The 17,174-nt window shown below is 39.3% G+C and overlaps 1 protein-coding gene across 1 annotated transcript in view; it reads right to left on the bottom strand.

Moving 5' to 3' along the window:
• Positions 1-17,174, bottom strand: part of DCHS2 (dachsous cadherin-related 2) — an 86,696-nt gene that overhangs the window by 8,447 nt on the left and 61,075 nt on the right. The window contains exons 15-17 of the mRNA XM_015568040.1: positions 13,694-13,807; positions 8,276-8,487; positions 7,549-7,700 (exon numbers count right to left, since the gene is read on the bottom strand). Of these exons, the coding sequence (XP_015423526.1) occupies positions 7,549-7,700; positions 8,276-8,487; positions 13,694-13,807 (478 nt within the window). The remainder of the gene's footprint in view (positions 1-7,548; positions 7,701-8,275; positions 8,488-13,693; positions 13,808-17,174) is intronic.

Below are 17,174 nucleotides of genomic sequence, written 5' to 3'. Positions count from 1 at the left end.
ATATATATATAAATTGTAGAACTGAAAGAGGAAATCACTGTGATTAGTACACATACAAAAAAATGCATGGTTGGACAGGACTATAAAGTAGACGTGAAAGTACATGATCTGAAAGAATTCACACGTCATGATTCACCCTCTCTTGGATGATGATACAACTAGCTTATCCAGCAACCAAGTTAGAAAATTTATTAGTGTCTTCAACTTCTCCCTTTCTGTCACCACCCTTCCAACACCCAACTAATTATGAGTCTTATAGATTTTACCTTCTAAGTATCACTTGAATTAGTGATCTCATCCATTTCATCCCTTCCTTCAGAGTTTCAGAAAGGCTGATCAACCATCCTACTTTGCCAGGAACTAAGTAGGTTTCCTAGGACTAAAGGGTTTTCTAGGACATGAGACTTTCAGATTTTTTTTAAAACCAGACAGCTCTGGGCAAACCAGGATAAGTTGGTTCTGGAGCCTCATCATCTTTACCGGAATGGTGTGTATTCATTATATCCTTTCTCATCTGGAGTGCTTATTTACTCACCAATCTCCCCACTGCAAGTCTCATCTGCTTCTATCCAACCCCCACATTGCAACTCAATTGTTCTATCTAAAAACCTGACTCCCTATTTAAAACCTTTCCTTGTCTCCCCATGTCTCCAAGAGGAAGTCCAATCCCTGAGCATGTACAATGCCCTTCTATGATCTGTCTTCTGCCTGGAATCCTGTCCCCACACCCTTTGGTCTGTAGTTTTCACTGACCTCTCATTTGATTTGGATGTCCCTCTCTGTCCCATAGCACCCTGTATATTCTTCTGCCATACAATCACTAGCCTTTGTTCTTAATGATTTATTTGTCAGCCTCTCCCATAACTGCTTAGAGGGCCAGCTGGCTACCTTCTCTGGTTTTCTTTCATATATGTTGAGTACTGGTTTCTCAAGATTTTTCAAGATTATAAGTGTACTATAACACAGAGCCAGGATTTAAGCCCAGGTCTTGCTTGACTGGACAGCTTGTGTTCTACTATATAGACTAGTATGATCCTCCTTCAACTTCCCTCTCTTGCTGTGTATATATAACTCCTTAATGTGTAACCATTCGCTCATTTTTCACTCTCCTCTAAACACTGGGAGGTCCACGGGGGTAGTTGAGTAATAAAGTGAGTTGTCAATCAGAAGATGATCTTTATTTCAGAGGTGGTATTAGTCGTAGCCAGCTGTTGATGCTACCTTTTGAGAAACTGAGTCTTGGAAGTTGACACACTTCTACTCTCTTTTCCATTGTTAGCTTACCTAATAAGTCTTCTTTCTTTTCAACCTTATCTTCAAAAATGATGTAAGATAAGCATCAACTCTTTCTTCGTTTAAATGCCACTTAATAGCAAACGATTACTGTTTATCTACCATTCATGAAGCACACAGGCTGCCTTTAACAATATCAAAGTTGGAACATCTATATATATAAAAGCCTAAGCAACCTGCCAACCAGCCAACCAGCTGGTAGCTATGACACGCAATGACCAGCAGGGAAAAGATGCTCAACACAGGAGTTGCTGAGCGACAGCAACTTTTCAGAGTGCCCTCTCACATTCCGGGACCCCTCGGGGGATGTCGGACTGCCAGTTCTGGACCAATCTCCATAGGCCAGGCCGAGGGACCCTACCTGCCAGAGGGACCCCACTCACTCCAGACACCCTTTAAGCCCCAGCGCCACCCCAGGTGCAGCCGGCTGGGGAGGGAACACGGGAGGTTGGCTCCAGGGCGTGTCGCCCATCTTGCCTAGTCCCGCCCCGCCGACCACCTTCTAATTAATTTCTTTTCAATGTGCACGAATCCATGCACCGGGCCTCTAGTCAGCATACAATAACTTGAGTTTCACACTTCTGGAGCCTAGGAATAATTCCATGTGGAAAGTTTGTTTTGTTAGTATGAACATAAGTCAGATACATATGGGAATGTTTTACTAAAAATAATGAACTCATAATGTTCTCTGGCCCTGCTGCCTGCCCTTCCCCAATGTCATACTAAAGTCTCGGCCAAGACATCAAAGTTATGTCTCCTTCTTCCACCAAAGCCATAACCGCCCTTCACAACATTACAACTTCAGGGGTTCTATGTAATTCTGATGTCAGGTTAAAAAAAAAAACTGGGATTCTTTGATATAGAGAAAAATATATGATTCAGTTTCAAAATGAAAGGACAACTAAAAGGTTTCTCAATGGCTTAAAAAAATTAAAAATTATAACGGCAGATCCACTGAGATTCTACACACAACCTGTGTGAGACCTCAAGTTTCTTATGATAGCTCCTTGGCAGCCTTTGTGGAATATTGGTTGTAGCCAGTCCAACTGGCTCCATGTTTTAGGGTTGCTACCCTAATGAGTATTACCAGTAGAGACTATCAATGAGACTGGCCCCTCTCAAAGAATAAAGAACTCTCTACATGTATTGTCATTTGTATGTCATCCTAAAAAGTAGTCTACCTCCTCTCTGCTTCATCTGAAAGTAAAGTGTGTTGGTCAGTAAGCCCCTCCAGCCCACTCAAAGGTTTCAGTGACTTTGCTATTGCCTCACTCAGAACCAAAGATCATCAGTTACTTACAGAAAGTCTCCAACATGAAAATGCAAGTGCGAAATAGACAAAGAGAAGAAATGAGCCCAAAGGAAACAGAGATCCCGAAAGAACAAAAGAAAATGTAAAAACAATTCTAATTGATGTCCTTTAAGAGGCATCAGAAGATAATGCATGTATATATACATTAACAATGAGATGCTATGGAAAGTTCAAAGGTCAAGAATGAACGTTTGGAAATAAAAATATGAACAATGTCCAAAAATGTTTAACTAGAGCAAAAAGAAAGTTTAGAAGGTTAAAATTAAGGTATTCCCCCTGAAAAAAAATAACAAAAATAAACCAACACACAAAACAAAAAATAGAAAATAGGAAATAAAATATTATTGACAAAGAATTGATCTAGAAGTCCAACTATTGATTGAATAAGGTCTAGGACAAAGGAACAGGGCAAAGTAAGCACACAAAACAAAACAGAAAAGAAGAAGAAGAATTATTAATGAAATAAGAGAAAAATAGAAAGATTTCTCCTTATCCAAAGAGCAGACCAAGTGCTCAGCACAAGGAAAGGCCCAAATTACAGTATATAATCACAAAATTTCTAAACATTAGAGATAAAGAAAATAACCTGAGAACTCCCACAGAGAAGGAAAAACAAATCCTGTACAAAACACATCATTAGGATGGCACCAAACTTCTCAGCAGCAACACTGGGCTATAAAAGATAAGAGAATACCTTCAAAATTCTAAAAAAATCAAAATCAAAATCAACTTCTATACTATCCATTGTATACATCACACGTGAGAGTAGAATATAGGTGCTTTTAGATACTCAAGAACTCACAGAATTTACTTCCCTGGCCAAAGCTACTGGAAGAAAAAACTAAAAAAGACAAAGACCTGGGGTCTGGAACATGAGCTTAATTTAGGAGAGCAATAAGGCAAAGCCATGAAATACCCAGCTTTGCTGAAGGCTTAGAAAGCTACTGCAGATTGTTAATGCTAGACCAGGAGGGCAGAAAGCAGCAGGAACAGGTGTGGACGCAACAAGGAGGACTTGATAGAATATTCGATACGGGAGGCATTTGAGGGGGGAAAAGATGGGTGGGCATGACGGAGCTACTGGAGCATTGACAAGGAATACATAGATGTAGGGAATTGAGTGAGCAAAAAAGAAAGATAATTCATTAACTTTGGAGCAGGGGGAGGGTAAGAAAGGAAACATGAGTATGACATGACTCTGAAGTGAAAATTAATAGAATCATATAATGTAAACACTGATTACTAAGTAAATGAAAACCAGTGAATGAATACAAAGACAGAATTGGATAAGAGAAAGTAAAAATATTAAATACACATCTGTCATGACAAGAAGTTGATAGATAATGCTTAAAATGATAAATTAAGACATATTGGTATTTATAATAATGGAGAAAACCAATTTATATGTCAGTCTCTGAGGGGGCTTTGGTGCTGAGATGGGTGAGGCAATGGTGGCTGACTTTCTTCTTAGTCTGTTGATATACTCTATGCTACTACTGGGTTTTTAAAAGTATATTGTTTGATAATAAAAACATTGGCCCTAAAGCGTTACAAGGCTCCCAGGAATATCCAATTATCAACTTAAAAAGGGATGAGTCTCTCCTTGTCAGTTATAAGTCAAGCAGTGGAAATGCTTTCAAATGATTCAAAGCGCATTTTTGCATGTTCATCCCTACACATGTGATATTTTACAACTGCAAGCTGAAACTTATTTTATATACAGGCGCATACTTTTTAAATGGATTTTTAATTTTTTTTAAAAAAGAGAGAGGAAAAGAAGGAGAGGGAGAGAGAGAGAGAGAGAGAGAAACATGGATGTGAGAAATAATGAATCATCTGCCTCCTGCACGCCTCCTACTGGGGATCGAACCTGCAACCTGGGCATTTGCCCTGACCAGGAATCCACTGGCAACCTTTTGGTACATGGGACAATGCTCATTCAACTGAGCCACACTGGCTAGGGCAGGTGTGTACTTTTAAGATTCATTCACATAATACAATAGGAATCCCTACTACGACCATTCGAGGGGATTAGAATCTCATTCTATCATTTACTGGCTACATAGTCTTGGCAACCCTCACCCCTGTGAACTTCAGTTTCCTTATTCTGTAAATCTAGAGTTTATTTTAAGAATTCAACATCCAGGTGCACCATGAATTATTGTGATTGCTACTATGCGTCCTGCCATGGATTATAAGGGCACTCAATGTTTTGAGCTCCTTGGAAACAAGAACTGTTTCATTTGGCTTTATTTCTCAAGCTCAGGAAACAGGTTTTAAAATAAGGAAATATCGGTCAGGCAGAACTTACGGTCTTTCATAATTTGTTATTTTTTCTACTGAGTTTTCTTATATGAGGCTTAATATGAGGGCAAAAATTACTTAATTTTAATTTAATGCATTTATATTGAATAGAATCGTAACTGACAATATAGTTTTCCCCCCTTGTTTGATATTGTAAAACAGAGGATGGGAATTGAGAATATTTTCCTCATCAGACAAAAATAACAATATTTCAAAAGTAAAGTTAAAAGCTAAATGACACTTTTCCCAAGGCATTCACTGGCCATATAAGTAGACTAGGGAGAACCATCTTATATTTCCGACTGCCTTAAGTATCAGAAAGAGCACTAAAGAGGGAAAAAGCTACAAGGAAGAAGGGGAGGCCCTGGCCTAGATAAGCAGAAGCTGTAAACTATTTCCTTGCCATGGTGCTACTGGAGACTGTGTGTATGTGTGTGTGCATGTGTGTGTATCTCTGTGGCTGTATGTGTAGAATTCACCTTCTCTCAGTTCTTCCAACCTTGAGTTAAATTCTTTATAGAGAACTGGGGAGGGGCACTTTTAAATATTGGGACCAATTTAAATATTGGGAACATTGAAACTATGACATACATAGGAAAAGCTGGAAGGAGTTAGATTTATTGACTAATTAGGCTCCACTGAGTAACAGAAAGTCTACAATCAAAATGCTTAGTTCCTGGCACACAGCTGCACTTCGACCGTCTCTGAATTTGTAATCACCCAGATAGCAACTAGGCTGGGATTTACCTGCCGTCATCTATGGAAAGAAAAGGCTTAATGCTTAAAATTACTATAGCAATAATCATGGCAGAGATAGGTTTAACATAGTTATACCATCAGTGTTAATACATTTATGCAGTAAGTATCATAACAATTGATGATAGTAAGATATTACCAAAAATCTGACTAGTTAATACAGGGTAAAGTCTTAAACTTTTAAAATACTTTTGAAGTAATGTTGTGAAATATTAAACAAAAAGAACTGAAGATGAACTTTTAAAGTTTTTCAGAGGTTAATTAATGCAATCCTCCCAGTAACAGATCTCAGTAATCAGCTCTCACTGCTCCACCACAGGAGTATCCTGCACGCTCCTCGTAAAGTATGAATGTAGCCAAGCCTAGGAGAATATTGACACTTAGGTCTTTGGTAAACCTGTACCCCCCAGCCCCCAATAGAAAGTCAGCTTGTACAGTGGAAAGTGACAGAATCAGAATCCCTGGCTGCGAGTCCATGTTGGAACATAAAATGGTTCTGTGACCCTAAGCAATCCCCTCTAAGTCTGTTGGCTTTTCAGCGAATAAGAAAACACTCAACTTAACCTCCCGGGAGATAGCTGGGAGGATTAACAGAAGCACTATATGTGCAAGGACTTTTGGAAGAACATACAGGAAATAAGACAAAAAATATGAAGCATATTAAAATAAGTAATAAGAAAGTCAAGCATTGCTTTGACCCCCAGACTTCCCACATGAGCACTTCTCCAGAGACAAACAAGGTTAACAGTTTTTTATATTTTCTTCCTGACATGGTCCAGGCATGTGTGTGCGCTTCTGCTCAAATAGCACTATAGTGCACCTTGTTATTTCATTCACACTGACACATATCTTAGAGCTCTATCCTCATTAGCAGTAGAAATGTGCCTCTCTCTCTCTTTCTCTCTCTAAAGAATAGTTCCTTGACTTTTAGAGAGAGCAAGGAAGAGGGGGAGAGAGAGAGAGAGAGAGAGAGAGAGAGAGAGAAAGAGAGAGAGAGAATGTGAGAGGGTAACATCGATCAGCTGCTCCTGCATGCCCCTTACTGGGGATTGAGCACAAAACCCAGGCATGTGCCCTGACAGGAATGGAACCAGCAACCTTTCCATGCACAGGGTGACGCCCAAGCAACTAAGCCACACAGGTCAGGGCTTTCTCTTTTAAAATCAGTTTCATTGTATTTCACAGAAGACGTGGCTGTCATTCTTAAAGCAGTCCCCATTCACAGCCATTTTAGGTTCCCTAGTCTTTTTCTTTTCCAGACTGAAGTGCCATAAATATCCCTATATGTTTGGCTAGACTTTTGTAGCACTGACATTTTAAATACCTAGGAGACTTGTAACACTATGATTCTCTCTTTTATAGAATTCTGTATAAGTCTGGCTTATCTTGGACTCTAGGCAAAAAAGTATTTAATGTTCCATGGGTGCTTTCAATAATATCATGTCTATTAAAACACAGTTCAAGGTTCCTGATGACAGGATTATAATTTCATACACAAAAAGAATAAAGAATTAAAAAGAGCAATGCCATTCAGTCTTCACCGTTCTAAAAAATAGTAAGAACAAACATTAGCAGAGTGCTCAATGGCTCATTAGACATTTGACGAATACTGATTTTTTAAAAGTCTCTGATTTAGTACTTAGCAGCATCATAAATTCAAGAAATCTTAAAATGAAAAGGAACCTTAAAATTCTAATTGAATCACCTTTCTGAAGCTGTAAATGCTTCCTAAGACTCTCCCAGTGACCATAAGTTGGAACAGAGGGAAAACACCTTTTACAACTAAGCTTGTACAATAAATAGGCAGTCAAGCTCAAAGCAACAACAGTGTGGTCAGAAAGGAAGCCGATAGCTTATCAAATGGGCTGGAACCTGGGACCAACCTGTAGGAGCTGGTGAACTCATAATCCAGGATCCCATTTGCTGTTATCACGCCGCTCCGCGCGTCAATCTGGAACAGCTGTGCTTGCTCGCCAGCGAGAAGGGAATACTCAATGAGGCCGTGCAACCCGCTGTCCAGGTCGGCAGCAGAAACCTGTGAGGAAGCAACTCTTGCCTTAGATAAGGATTTCACCTGCAGCAGGGGTTAAGTCTGTTTTTCAGAGAAATGCATTATGACAGAATTACAGACTGTCGAATACATTTAAAAAACAACCATTAAAGCAACACTAACAAACTGCTGAAGCTTACATTTCACTTTACAATAAAGTAAATAATGGGTTAGGAAGCAAGTCCGTGTTCTCATCCAAAGGATTTCCAGGGAACTTTCAGTAGAGTCTCATATGTCTACAGCTACAATTTTAGGCAAGAGGAAAATATAGTTGAAAAAAATCTAATTTGCTTAAAGTGTTGCCTGAAAAGGAATCCATATGTGGATTTTTTATATTACATTGAGAGTCTCTGTTTTAAAGGATCTTTAAATAGAGGAAACAAAGTCTAGATTTAGTGCTAAAAAAATTCCCCCTGATCATTCAGGTGACAAATTATCAAAGTAGTGCTGAGGATGAAAGTTTTCCATCAGCCTCCATGAAGAGATATTGTTTAGGCCTATTCTGATGTACATTGATTCATGATAATCCACACACACATGCACAAACATCTTTCCGTTACCTGTATGATAGGAGCATGGTGAAACTTGCCTTCAGGCACTGATACTTGGTAAATGCTTTGCCCAAAGCATGGGGAATTATCATTCACATCTTGTATCAAGATGACTATTTTGCTGTAGGCTCTATGCCCACTGCTTTCAGCTAAAACGATGAGTTGTACTTCATTTCTGACTTCAAAATCAAGAAACCTGGGTTCTTTCACAGTGAGTTCTCCTATTTTTATTCCCAGGGAGAAAACAAAAGAAGTTGATATTGTAGTTATTATTTTAAAAGTTCCAAATCATCTTTGCCTTATGTACTCCTATGCTCACCTGTCCCTTTTCAAAGCCCCATGCTGGCTGGCCTCCCTCCTCTATTGACTGGAGTCATTGTGAAAAAGGTTGAGAGCATGCAGGTGTTCAAGGTTCAAACATGTAGGAGGGAAAGAAACTGTAAAATATCTGAACTCTTGAAGCTGTCTCTTAAATCCTCTTTCTCTCTCCATAATTGGTCCATCACTGTGCCTGGGAAATCTACCTTCCAAATATTTCTTGAATCTACCTTTCTTCATCTCCACTGCTGCTGCCCTCCTCCATCCACTGGCATCTCCCATTTTGTCCGCTGAATTAATCACTTAACTGGTCTTCCCATCAACCCAGTTCCCATTCTGAATCCTATATAATAAAACCCTAATATGCAAATCAACCGGTTGCTATGTTGCGCACTGACCACCAGGGGGCAGATGCTCAATGCAGGAGCTGCCCCCAGGTGGTCATTGTGTTCCCACAGGGGGAGTGCCGCTCAGCCAGAAGCTGGGCTCATGGCCAGCGAGCGTAGCGGCGATGGCGGGAGCCTCTCCTGCCTCTGCTGCAGGTGGGCAATAAGGAGTGAGGGGTCCCAGACTGCAGGCAGACATCCCCCAAGAAGTCCCAGACTGTGAGAGGGCACAGGCTGGGCTGAGAGAGGACCCCCCCCCCAGTGCACAAATTTCATGCACCAGGCCTCTAGTTAAATAATAAAAAACAACATTGTCATTGCCCTGTGTAAAACCCTACAATGGCTTTCCACAATGATTATGATAATTTCAGCATTTTTAACCTCCAAAGGACTTCTCCCACCTCAGAAATCTCATCATGTCCTTCGCCACCTGTCTCTGCTCTGGTCATAACATTCATAAGTATTCTGTTCTTCAAATTCTCATTTCAGAGTTGCCATGTATGCTTTTCCATCTGCCTCGAACAGTCCCCACACCTGTGCTTCCTCAGAGATCTTTCCAGGCCACCCACCCCCGTGCCATCACTGTCAGCCCCCAGTGGACTCTCACAAACACGTGCTGTACTTAGTTCACCTGCTTCAGTCTAGTTACTCCTCAGGATTTAGGGTTCTGCAAGGTGGGGAGAGCTGCCTGCCTCTTACACCATCATATCCGCAGTACCCAGCTCAAGGTCTGGCTTACAGAAAGCCCTGGTATGCAAAACATAACCAGGCTCGGGAAAGTGGCCTTGGCGGGGGGGGAGAGGGGGGGTGTTATGCCATGTTCAAGTTCCTCCCTCAAATTAAGAAATTCCTATCCTGATATAATTTCTTCCTTTGGTTTCTATTCTATCTTTTCCTCCCCTCCCCCGCCGCCACCCCCGGCCACTTCAACTAAATTGCTTACTGAATTTCATGTTATTATTATTACTTTTATTATTATGATTTAGTTGGTTCTCACTGTCAGAGATTCCATCGAATGGGATTTGCTGAATGAGCATTGATTTGGAGTTCGAGGAATCTGAAACCAAGCGTAGATTGTAGACCTGGATACTTAATTTAGGCAAGTTACCTGGTTCCACCAACACTAACTCTGCGGCCTGGAGTCAGTTACTCAGGTTCTCCAGAGCCGAGTCTCCCCTTCTGTAAAATGGGGATATGAATAATGACTTCACAGGGTAGCTGTGAGAAGTCACACAGTGCATACTTAGACTGTTTCTTTGTAGTCAGATGGTGTAGATCCCAGTGTTGTACCCATATCTTTCTTCCCCTTCATCACTAGATATAGATTTAATATCTTTACAAGGTCTGAATTTAGTAAGAGAAAATTAAGTAGCCTCAGACTGTTAGAAAAATTCTATCTCTGGTGAAACAGCCTGCTTCTGGAAGCCACAGTTCTTAGTGCTCTAGCTGAACCCGTTTCCTAGGTAACCATCCTAACCCAAGAAATATGCTAACTTTGATACTGGGTATTTTGGAGGGGGTTTTATAGCTTCTATTCTGTAATTAAGAGAAGTTAAATATTTCTATTCTATATGAAGAACTCACTATATTATCAAATTTAAAATTTCATAAAATCACTTTCATTTATTATCATCAGATTTAGTTACCAATTCAGATCGAAAGGCAAATTACTTTTACAAACCACAGTCTGATGTTACCAACACCCCTGACAAAATTTAGAACAGCTTTAACCATTGGCAGCTGGAGAATCATTAAGGTGCATTTTGATGGGCAGGGAATGAAGGAAGCTGGTCTTTAGAAACCTTCATGAAACAAGGGAGGAGCCCCCACCCCCAAATGGCAGAGGAGCCCCAGTCCGAAGTGGGTGCAAAGGTCTCATCTGGAGCCCTGTCTCCACCGAGCAGGGCACTCAGCTTGCTATCATGTGCTGTTACCGCTGGTAAAGGAGAAACACAATGGAAATGCAACACTAAATTGCCAGTGTCACTGAGTAGAAAGTGTGCCAATTATAGTGCAGATCAAAGTGGGGTTTTTAATAAAAGGCTTGTGTTTGGGCTTTGATAATTGGAATTTTGAACTTGGAATGGTTCTGCAGCTCTAATGCTTTCCTTGCTTGATTTTTATTTTTGGCATAATAATTGGCATATGCTGCGAAAGTTATGCAAGTGGAAAAGACAATAACCAGTCTGTGAGATAATTCACGGCTGGCGCACCTACCAGATCCACATTTTGCCTTGGATGATATATGCATATTTTTCTCAGAGACAGCAAGGGTTTTCTGTCACTGGTGAGATGAAAGTCCTCCTGGGTTCTGTCTAAGAGGATGGGCTGGAGTCCATGTTTTCCTTAGAGGAAGGGCCTCACAACACCAACTTCATGTTCATTCTCATATGTTAGAGCGCCAGTTACACAACTTGAGAATGAAACTGTAGGAATATTTCCCTTCTGATATATCTACATATATAGCTTTTGTCCAAGTTACAAAATGCACATAAAAATGAGATTATGAGTCTTCAAATGCTAAGTGTTTGATAGCACACTCAGGTGACTTCAGTCAATTACAAATGGTGCACATGCATATCGTATATACAACCAGAGTATGATAAATATTTATGTTATCCCCAAGCTTTTAAACTCTCTCCCGTTAAAGCTACACCCGTGAAACATTGAAAGTTTGATCATTTTTGCTTTATGTCAATCTACCAAGTAATGAAATGAATACTACCATCTGTTATTGACATACAGTCCTGCTGGTTTGGACAGTGAGTAGTAGATGTTTTTAAGCTAAAGTGACAAGAAGTTTGGATACAAAAGTAAACCTTTGGTTTGTGACTATGAACACAGGGAAAACTCTGGCAAGGATGGACAGAAAACACAGTGCCCACCAGAGATCCATCTAATCATAACTTACTTAGCCTATAACTAATAAAATGGTTTTCTCCCATTTTTACCATTAAGTGACCACAACTTAAATGCCATTGGTTTATCATACATACCAGTTTTCTCTTTTAACTGGTATGCAATTTAATGTACATACATTCATATAATATTTAGATATGTTTAATGATTATGCAACAAAAGTAGCATAAAAGATAAATTTAATATCATACTTAATAATTTTAAAAAATGTTTCTTGGCAGCAATATGATAAAATATATATTGAAATGTCTTCATGATAAAAAAAAAACTAAAATGCTTGATAAATTTGTGTGTGTGTGTGTGTATTGAAATGCATTACTGAGTCGATACAGTAGTAGGGAATCCTCAGAGGACAAAACAACAACAACCCACAAACTCATAGACACAGACAACAGTCTGGTGGTGGCCAGAGGGGATGGAGGTGGTAGAAGAGGGTAAAGGAGGGATAAATGGTGATAGAAAGAGACTTAACTTCAGCTAGCGAACATGCAATACAATATACAGATGATTTATTTATAGAATTGTATACCTGAAACCTATATAATTTTATTAACCAATGTCACCCAATAAATTTAATAAAAAGTAAAATACAAACCATAAATAAATAAGTGAAAACAGTAACCCAGGAAGTAAGCAATCACTAAAATCCCATTTGTGTTAAAAGGATTTCTAACACAACTTCCTTCTTTGAGATTAATCTCTGATAGCTGCACAGACTCTAGAAAAACAAGGGAAGAAGCCTGAACTCATAAAAGGTGAAAAGTCTAATAGGAAAATCAGAATAAAGCTATAAACCCAAAGGCTCCAAATGAGTGATCAATGTTATCAATGTTATATATATATATTAAAAGTGGATGCACAGAAACTTGCTTTTCTTGACTGTGTGTTGACTGGAAGGGTGGGGGGGGGGAGTGTCTGCCAATACTTCATTGATGGTGCTTCCAATGGCTCTTTGCCTGTATCACCCTTTAACCAAATGATGGGGTGAAGAGATAAAGATTCCTAGCAGACTACCTCAGAAAGCTCCTGACTAAAGGCTGTTGGATCAAAAAGTCAAACCACTACCCTGGACAAGAAAGCATTTACTTAAGAAATTACCCTCTCTCAATTCTTCCCATGTGCATGTATTACAGATTAAATAAGGCAGTTGTATGGTAATATGAGATTATTAAAAACATACTTCTTGAGGGTTGACAACGAAGTTGTAGATACGTATCTACTACATAGTTGTTAGTAAAAAACAGTATGTTTTAAATAATCAATTGGTATTCATTTAAAACACAATAATGGTCTTGTTAAAGCTAAATTTAATACATGCTGTATTTGGAAGTAATTTCTTTACCACAATATAGAAACCTTTCCAGCTGTCCTCTCTTGTTGCATCATTGACATTCAGTGGCAAATTGGAAGAATCTGATGATGATTCCCTCAGGCTAGACATGTGCTTATTTTCAATTCAATGTAAATATCAATGATCTTTCGACTATATCTCCAATTCTCCCACACAGATGAGTTCATTATGAGTAGAAACTAATTTATCTAAAAAACTCAGAGTAGGATAGGAACCATCTAATTTGGAAATGTAAAGAATAGAATTCTTAGCAAGAACATGTGAACAAGTAAATAGTTCTTGATTTCCTACAAATTCTCATCTGTGACCATAAAAAAACGTGGTTTACCTTTTAAATTATTTACCTATAACAATTTCTACCTTTTCAATTTTGTTTCCTTTGGAGAAGTATTTATTACTCGTAACATTACATGATGCAGGAAGTAAAGCTGTTATTGGGGAGAGGAGACCTACCTGAACTGGAGCACAGGGAAAAAACTCCATCTTCATTTCCACTAAAAATTGAATATTTAATGTGGTCTTGAATTGACTCTGAAGCAAAGGCTTTTACAGTCACGACAGAACTACCTGTAAAATTGAGGTAAAAAAAGAATTTTAGGAAAAGAAAATTTCAGGGAAAAACAAAAACAAACACTGGGTACTTATTATTTGCCTACTACATTTTCATGTGTTCATTCATTCAATGATTACTTATTGAGTTTCTTCAATAAGCCAGTCTGATGCTAGCTGCTGGGGAGCTAGTGACAAGCAAAATAGAAAAGATCTCTATCTTATGGTGGTTATTAACTGATGAGGACACGGGCAACAAGCCAGTAAACTAATACAAGGTAGATTTCATATGTGCTAAGTTCCTTGGAAAGAAATAAACAAGATTATATGATAGGAAACACTTCTGTTGAGAGGGATGCAGATACTCTTTTGGAGAGGCCTCAGGTGTGACCTTGTAGTTGACCCTTGAAGCATGAGAAGCCATAGAAAGAATGTGTCACGCCAGCATGACCAACGGTGATCCCAGGTGCGGGGGTGAAAGGATTAAGGAAAGACAGACAGAGAATAACAGCTGGGTCTCAGTGGGACACTGCCTCCCTGATGAGGAGACAGAGCTCACAAGCCATGTCTTTATTTTATAGCAGATGCCACGAGGCAAAGTAGGGGCATGATCACGTTGTTTACAGCATTCTCGTGAGTTTCAGCCTCACTTAACTACCTGCACCCGAACTCTATCACAAGGCACTTGGGGCTACGTGTTCGGACCATAGGTTCAAGCTTACAACCATAGCTGTTGGCTATAATTGTGCTGGGAGGGCTCTGCCCTTCCAGCTGGGACTTGCACGTGGCAATGAGAGGACCCTGTCCTTTCATTAGTCCGAGGCTTGAACCTGGCCAAAACACCGTAACCACGCCCCACAAAAGAACTGGAAGAAAAGGATTCCAGGAGAAGAATAGCAATTACAAAAACCCTGGGCTGGGAAAGGGCTCAGTTTGATGAAGCAGTGAGTAGGGGAAAAGGAAGAAGGTAAAGATAGCATCTAGATAGGCAGGGATCATATTTTAATCTAAGTACAGTGGGAAGTAATGGAAGTATTGTAAGGAATGAAGTAAAATAATCTGATTTACTTTTAAAATATGTCATTCTGAATGCTGTGTGAAGAACAAAGAGGGGTAAGAATAGAGCAGAGAGACCAATTAAGGTAATACTGCAATAGTCCAAACAAGAGACAATAACCTAGGATTGTGGGAGAAGAAATGGAAAGAACTACAGAGATTAAAGACATATTTTGATGCACTTCCTTGAACATTAAGTGGAATGTGGGAAAGGAGATAACAGGAGTATAAATATTAGAAATCTTCCCTTAACCAGTTTCCACTACAGTTTTAGGTAAAAGCAACCCAATTAGAGGTTAACCAAGTTCTTAATTGCATAATATCAATTCATTGGAGAATTGCTTAAGTACTGCAGTAGTCAAGAGAGAACTTAGAGGGGGGGGGGGGAAACTCCACAGAAATGGAGTTAGATGTAGGAATTAGAGAGGAAAGAAGGAAGCCATTTCGCGTTATAGGAAACAGACTGATTACCAGCATGGAAGAAGAAATATCAAGGACTGATAATGGCAATATGATACTTGGTGTGATTAGAACTTGGGCTTCACTGGAAGGGTTCCCAAGAATCCATTTGGGCCCCAAGTTAGCTTTGTTGCTGCTCACCTCTTTGCTTCCTGTTCTACTTGTCCATCTGTCACCCTTATATGACTATCTATAGAGCTAATACACACACACACACACACACACACACACACATACATATATATTTAAGGATATATGTTTGATTATTTGTTTGTTTGTTTTTGAGAGACTGAGGGAGGAAGAGAGAGAGAGAGAGGGAGAGAGAGAGAGAGGTGGATGTGAGAGAGAAGCATGAATTGGTTGCCTCTTGTACATGCCCCAACCGGGGACTGAACTCACAACCTGGGTATTTGCCCTGACTGTAATTTAAAACCACGACCTTTTGGTGTACGGGACAATGTTCCAACCAACTGAGCCACAATGGCCAAGGCTAAAAATATTTTTTATTTAATAAACTTTAAGTTAAAATTTACATATAACATACACATATTTCAAGTATACAGTTCTAAGAGATTTGATAACTATATACACCTGTATAACTACCATCATGATCAAGATGTAGAATATTTCTATCACTCCAAAAAGTTCCCTCATGCTCTTTTATAGTCAGTTTATCTCACTTCTGGCTCCAGGTAATTACTGATCTGCATTCTATAACTCTAGATTAGTGTTGCCTTTAAAATTTCATATAATAGCACCTGCAAATAAAAAGTGGCTATCTCTCTCGCCAAACCAGTTTGGCTCAGTGGATAGAGCGTTGGCCTGTGGACTGAAAAGTCCCAGGTTCAATTCCGGTCAAGGGCATGTACCTTGGTTGCAGGCACATCCCCAGTGGGAGGTGTGCAGGAGGCAGCTGGTTGATGTTTCTCTCTCATCGTTGTTTCTAACTCTCTGTCCCTCCCCCTTCCTCTCTGTAAAAAATCAATAAAATATATTTTTTTTAAAAAGTGGCTATCTCCTTTTGTTTAGCATACTTGAGAATCAAGCATGCTGTTCTGTGTACCAAAAGTTTGTGTCTTTCACTGAAAAAAGAGATAAAGGAAGACATAAACAAATGGAAGAATATACTGTGTTCATTGATTGGTAGAATCAATATCATTAAAATGTCCACACTACCCAAAGCAATCTATAAATTCAATGCATTAAAATACCAATGGCATATTTCACAGGCCTAGAACAAACTCTCCAAAAATTCATATGGAACAAAAGAAGACCCCAAATAGCCACAGCAATCTTGAGAAAGAAGAACAAGGTTGAAGGGATCACAATACCAGATATCAAGCTATATGACAAAGCCACTGATTTCAAAACTGCCTGGTACCTAACACAAGAAGATAGACATATAGACCAGTGGAACAGAACAGAGAACCCAGAAATCGACCCAAGCCATTATGCTCAATTAATATTTGACAAAGGAGGCAAGAGCATACAATGGAGTCAAGACAGTCTCTTCAATAAATGGTGTTGATAAAATTAGACAGATACATGCAAAAACTGAAAGTAGACCACCAACTTACACCATACACAAAAATAAACTCAAAGTGGACAAAGGACTTAAACGCAAGACGGGAAACCATAAATACCTTAGAAGAATTCATAGGTAGCAAAATATCAGACATGTCATATTGTTTCTGATACATCTCCTAGGACAATGGAAACTAAGGAGAAAATAAACAAATTGGACTACATCAAAATAAAAAGCTTCTGCACAGCAAAAGAAACCATCAACAAAACAACAAGAAAGACCACTTCATGGGAGAACATATTTGCCAATGTTATATCCGATAAGGGCCCAATCTCCCAAATTTAT

This window comes from Myotis davidii, unplaced genomic scaffold, assembly GCF_000327345.1.
Source record: "Myotis davidii unplaced genomic scaffold, ASM32734v1 scaffold323, whole genome shotgun sequence".
Lineage (NCBI taxonomy): Eukaryota > Metazoa > Chordata > Mammalia > Chiroptera > Vespertilionidae > Myotis > Myotis davidii.
The sequence above is the reverse complement of the archived record's forward strand: the minus strand, read 5'-3'. Positions and strand labels throughout refer to the sequence as shown.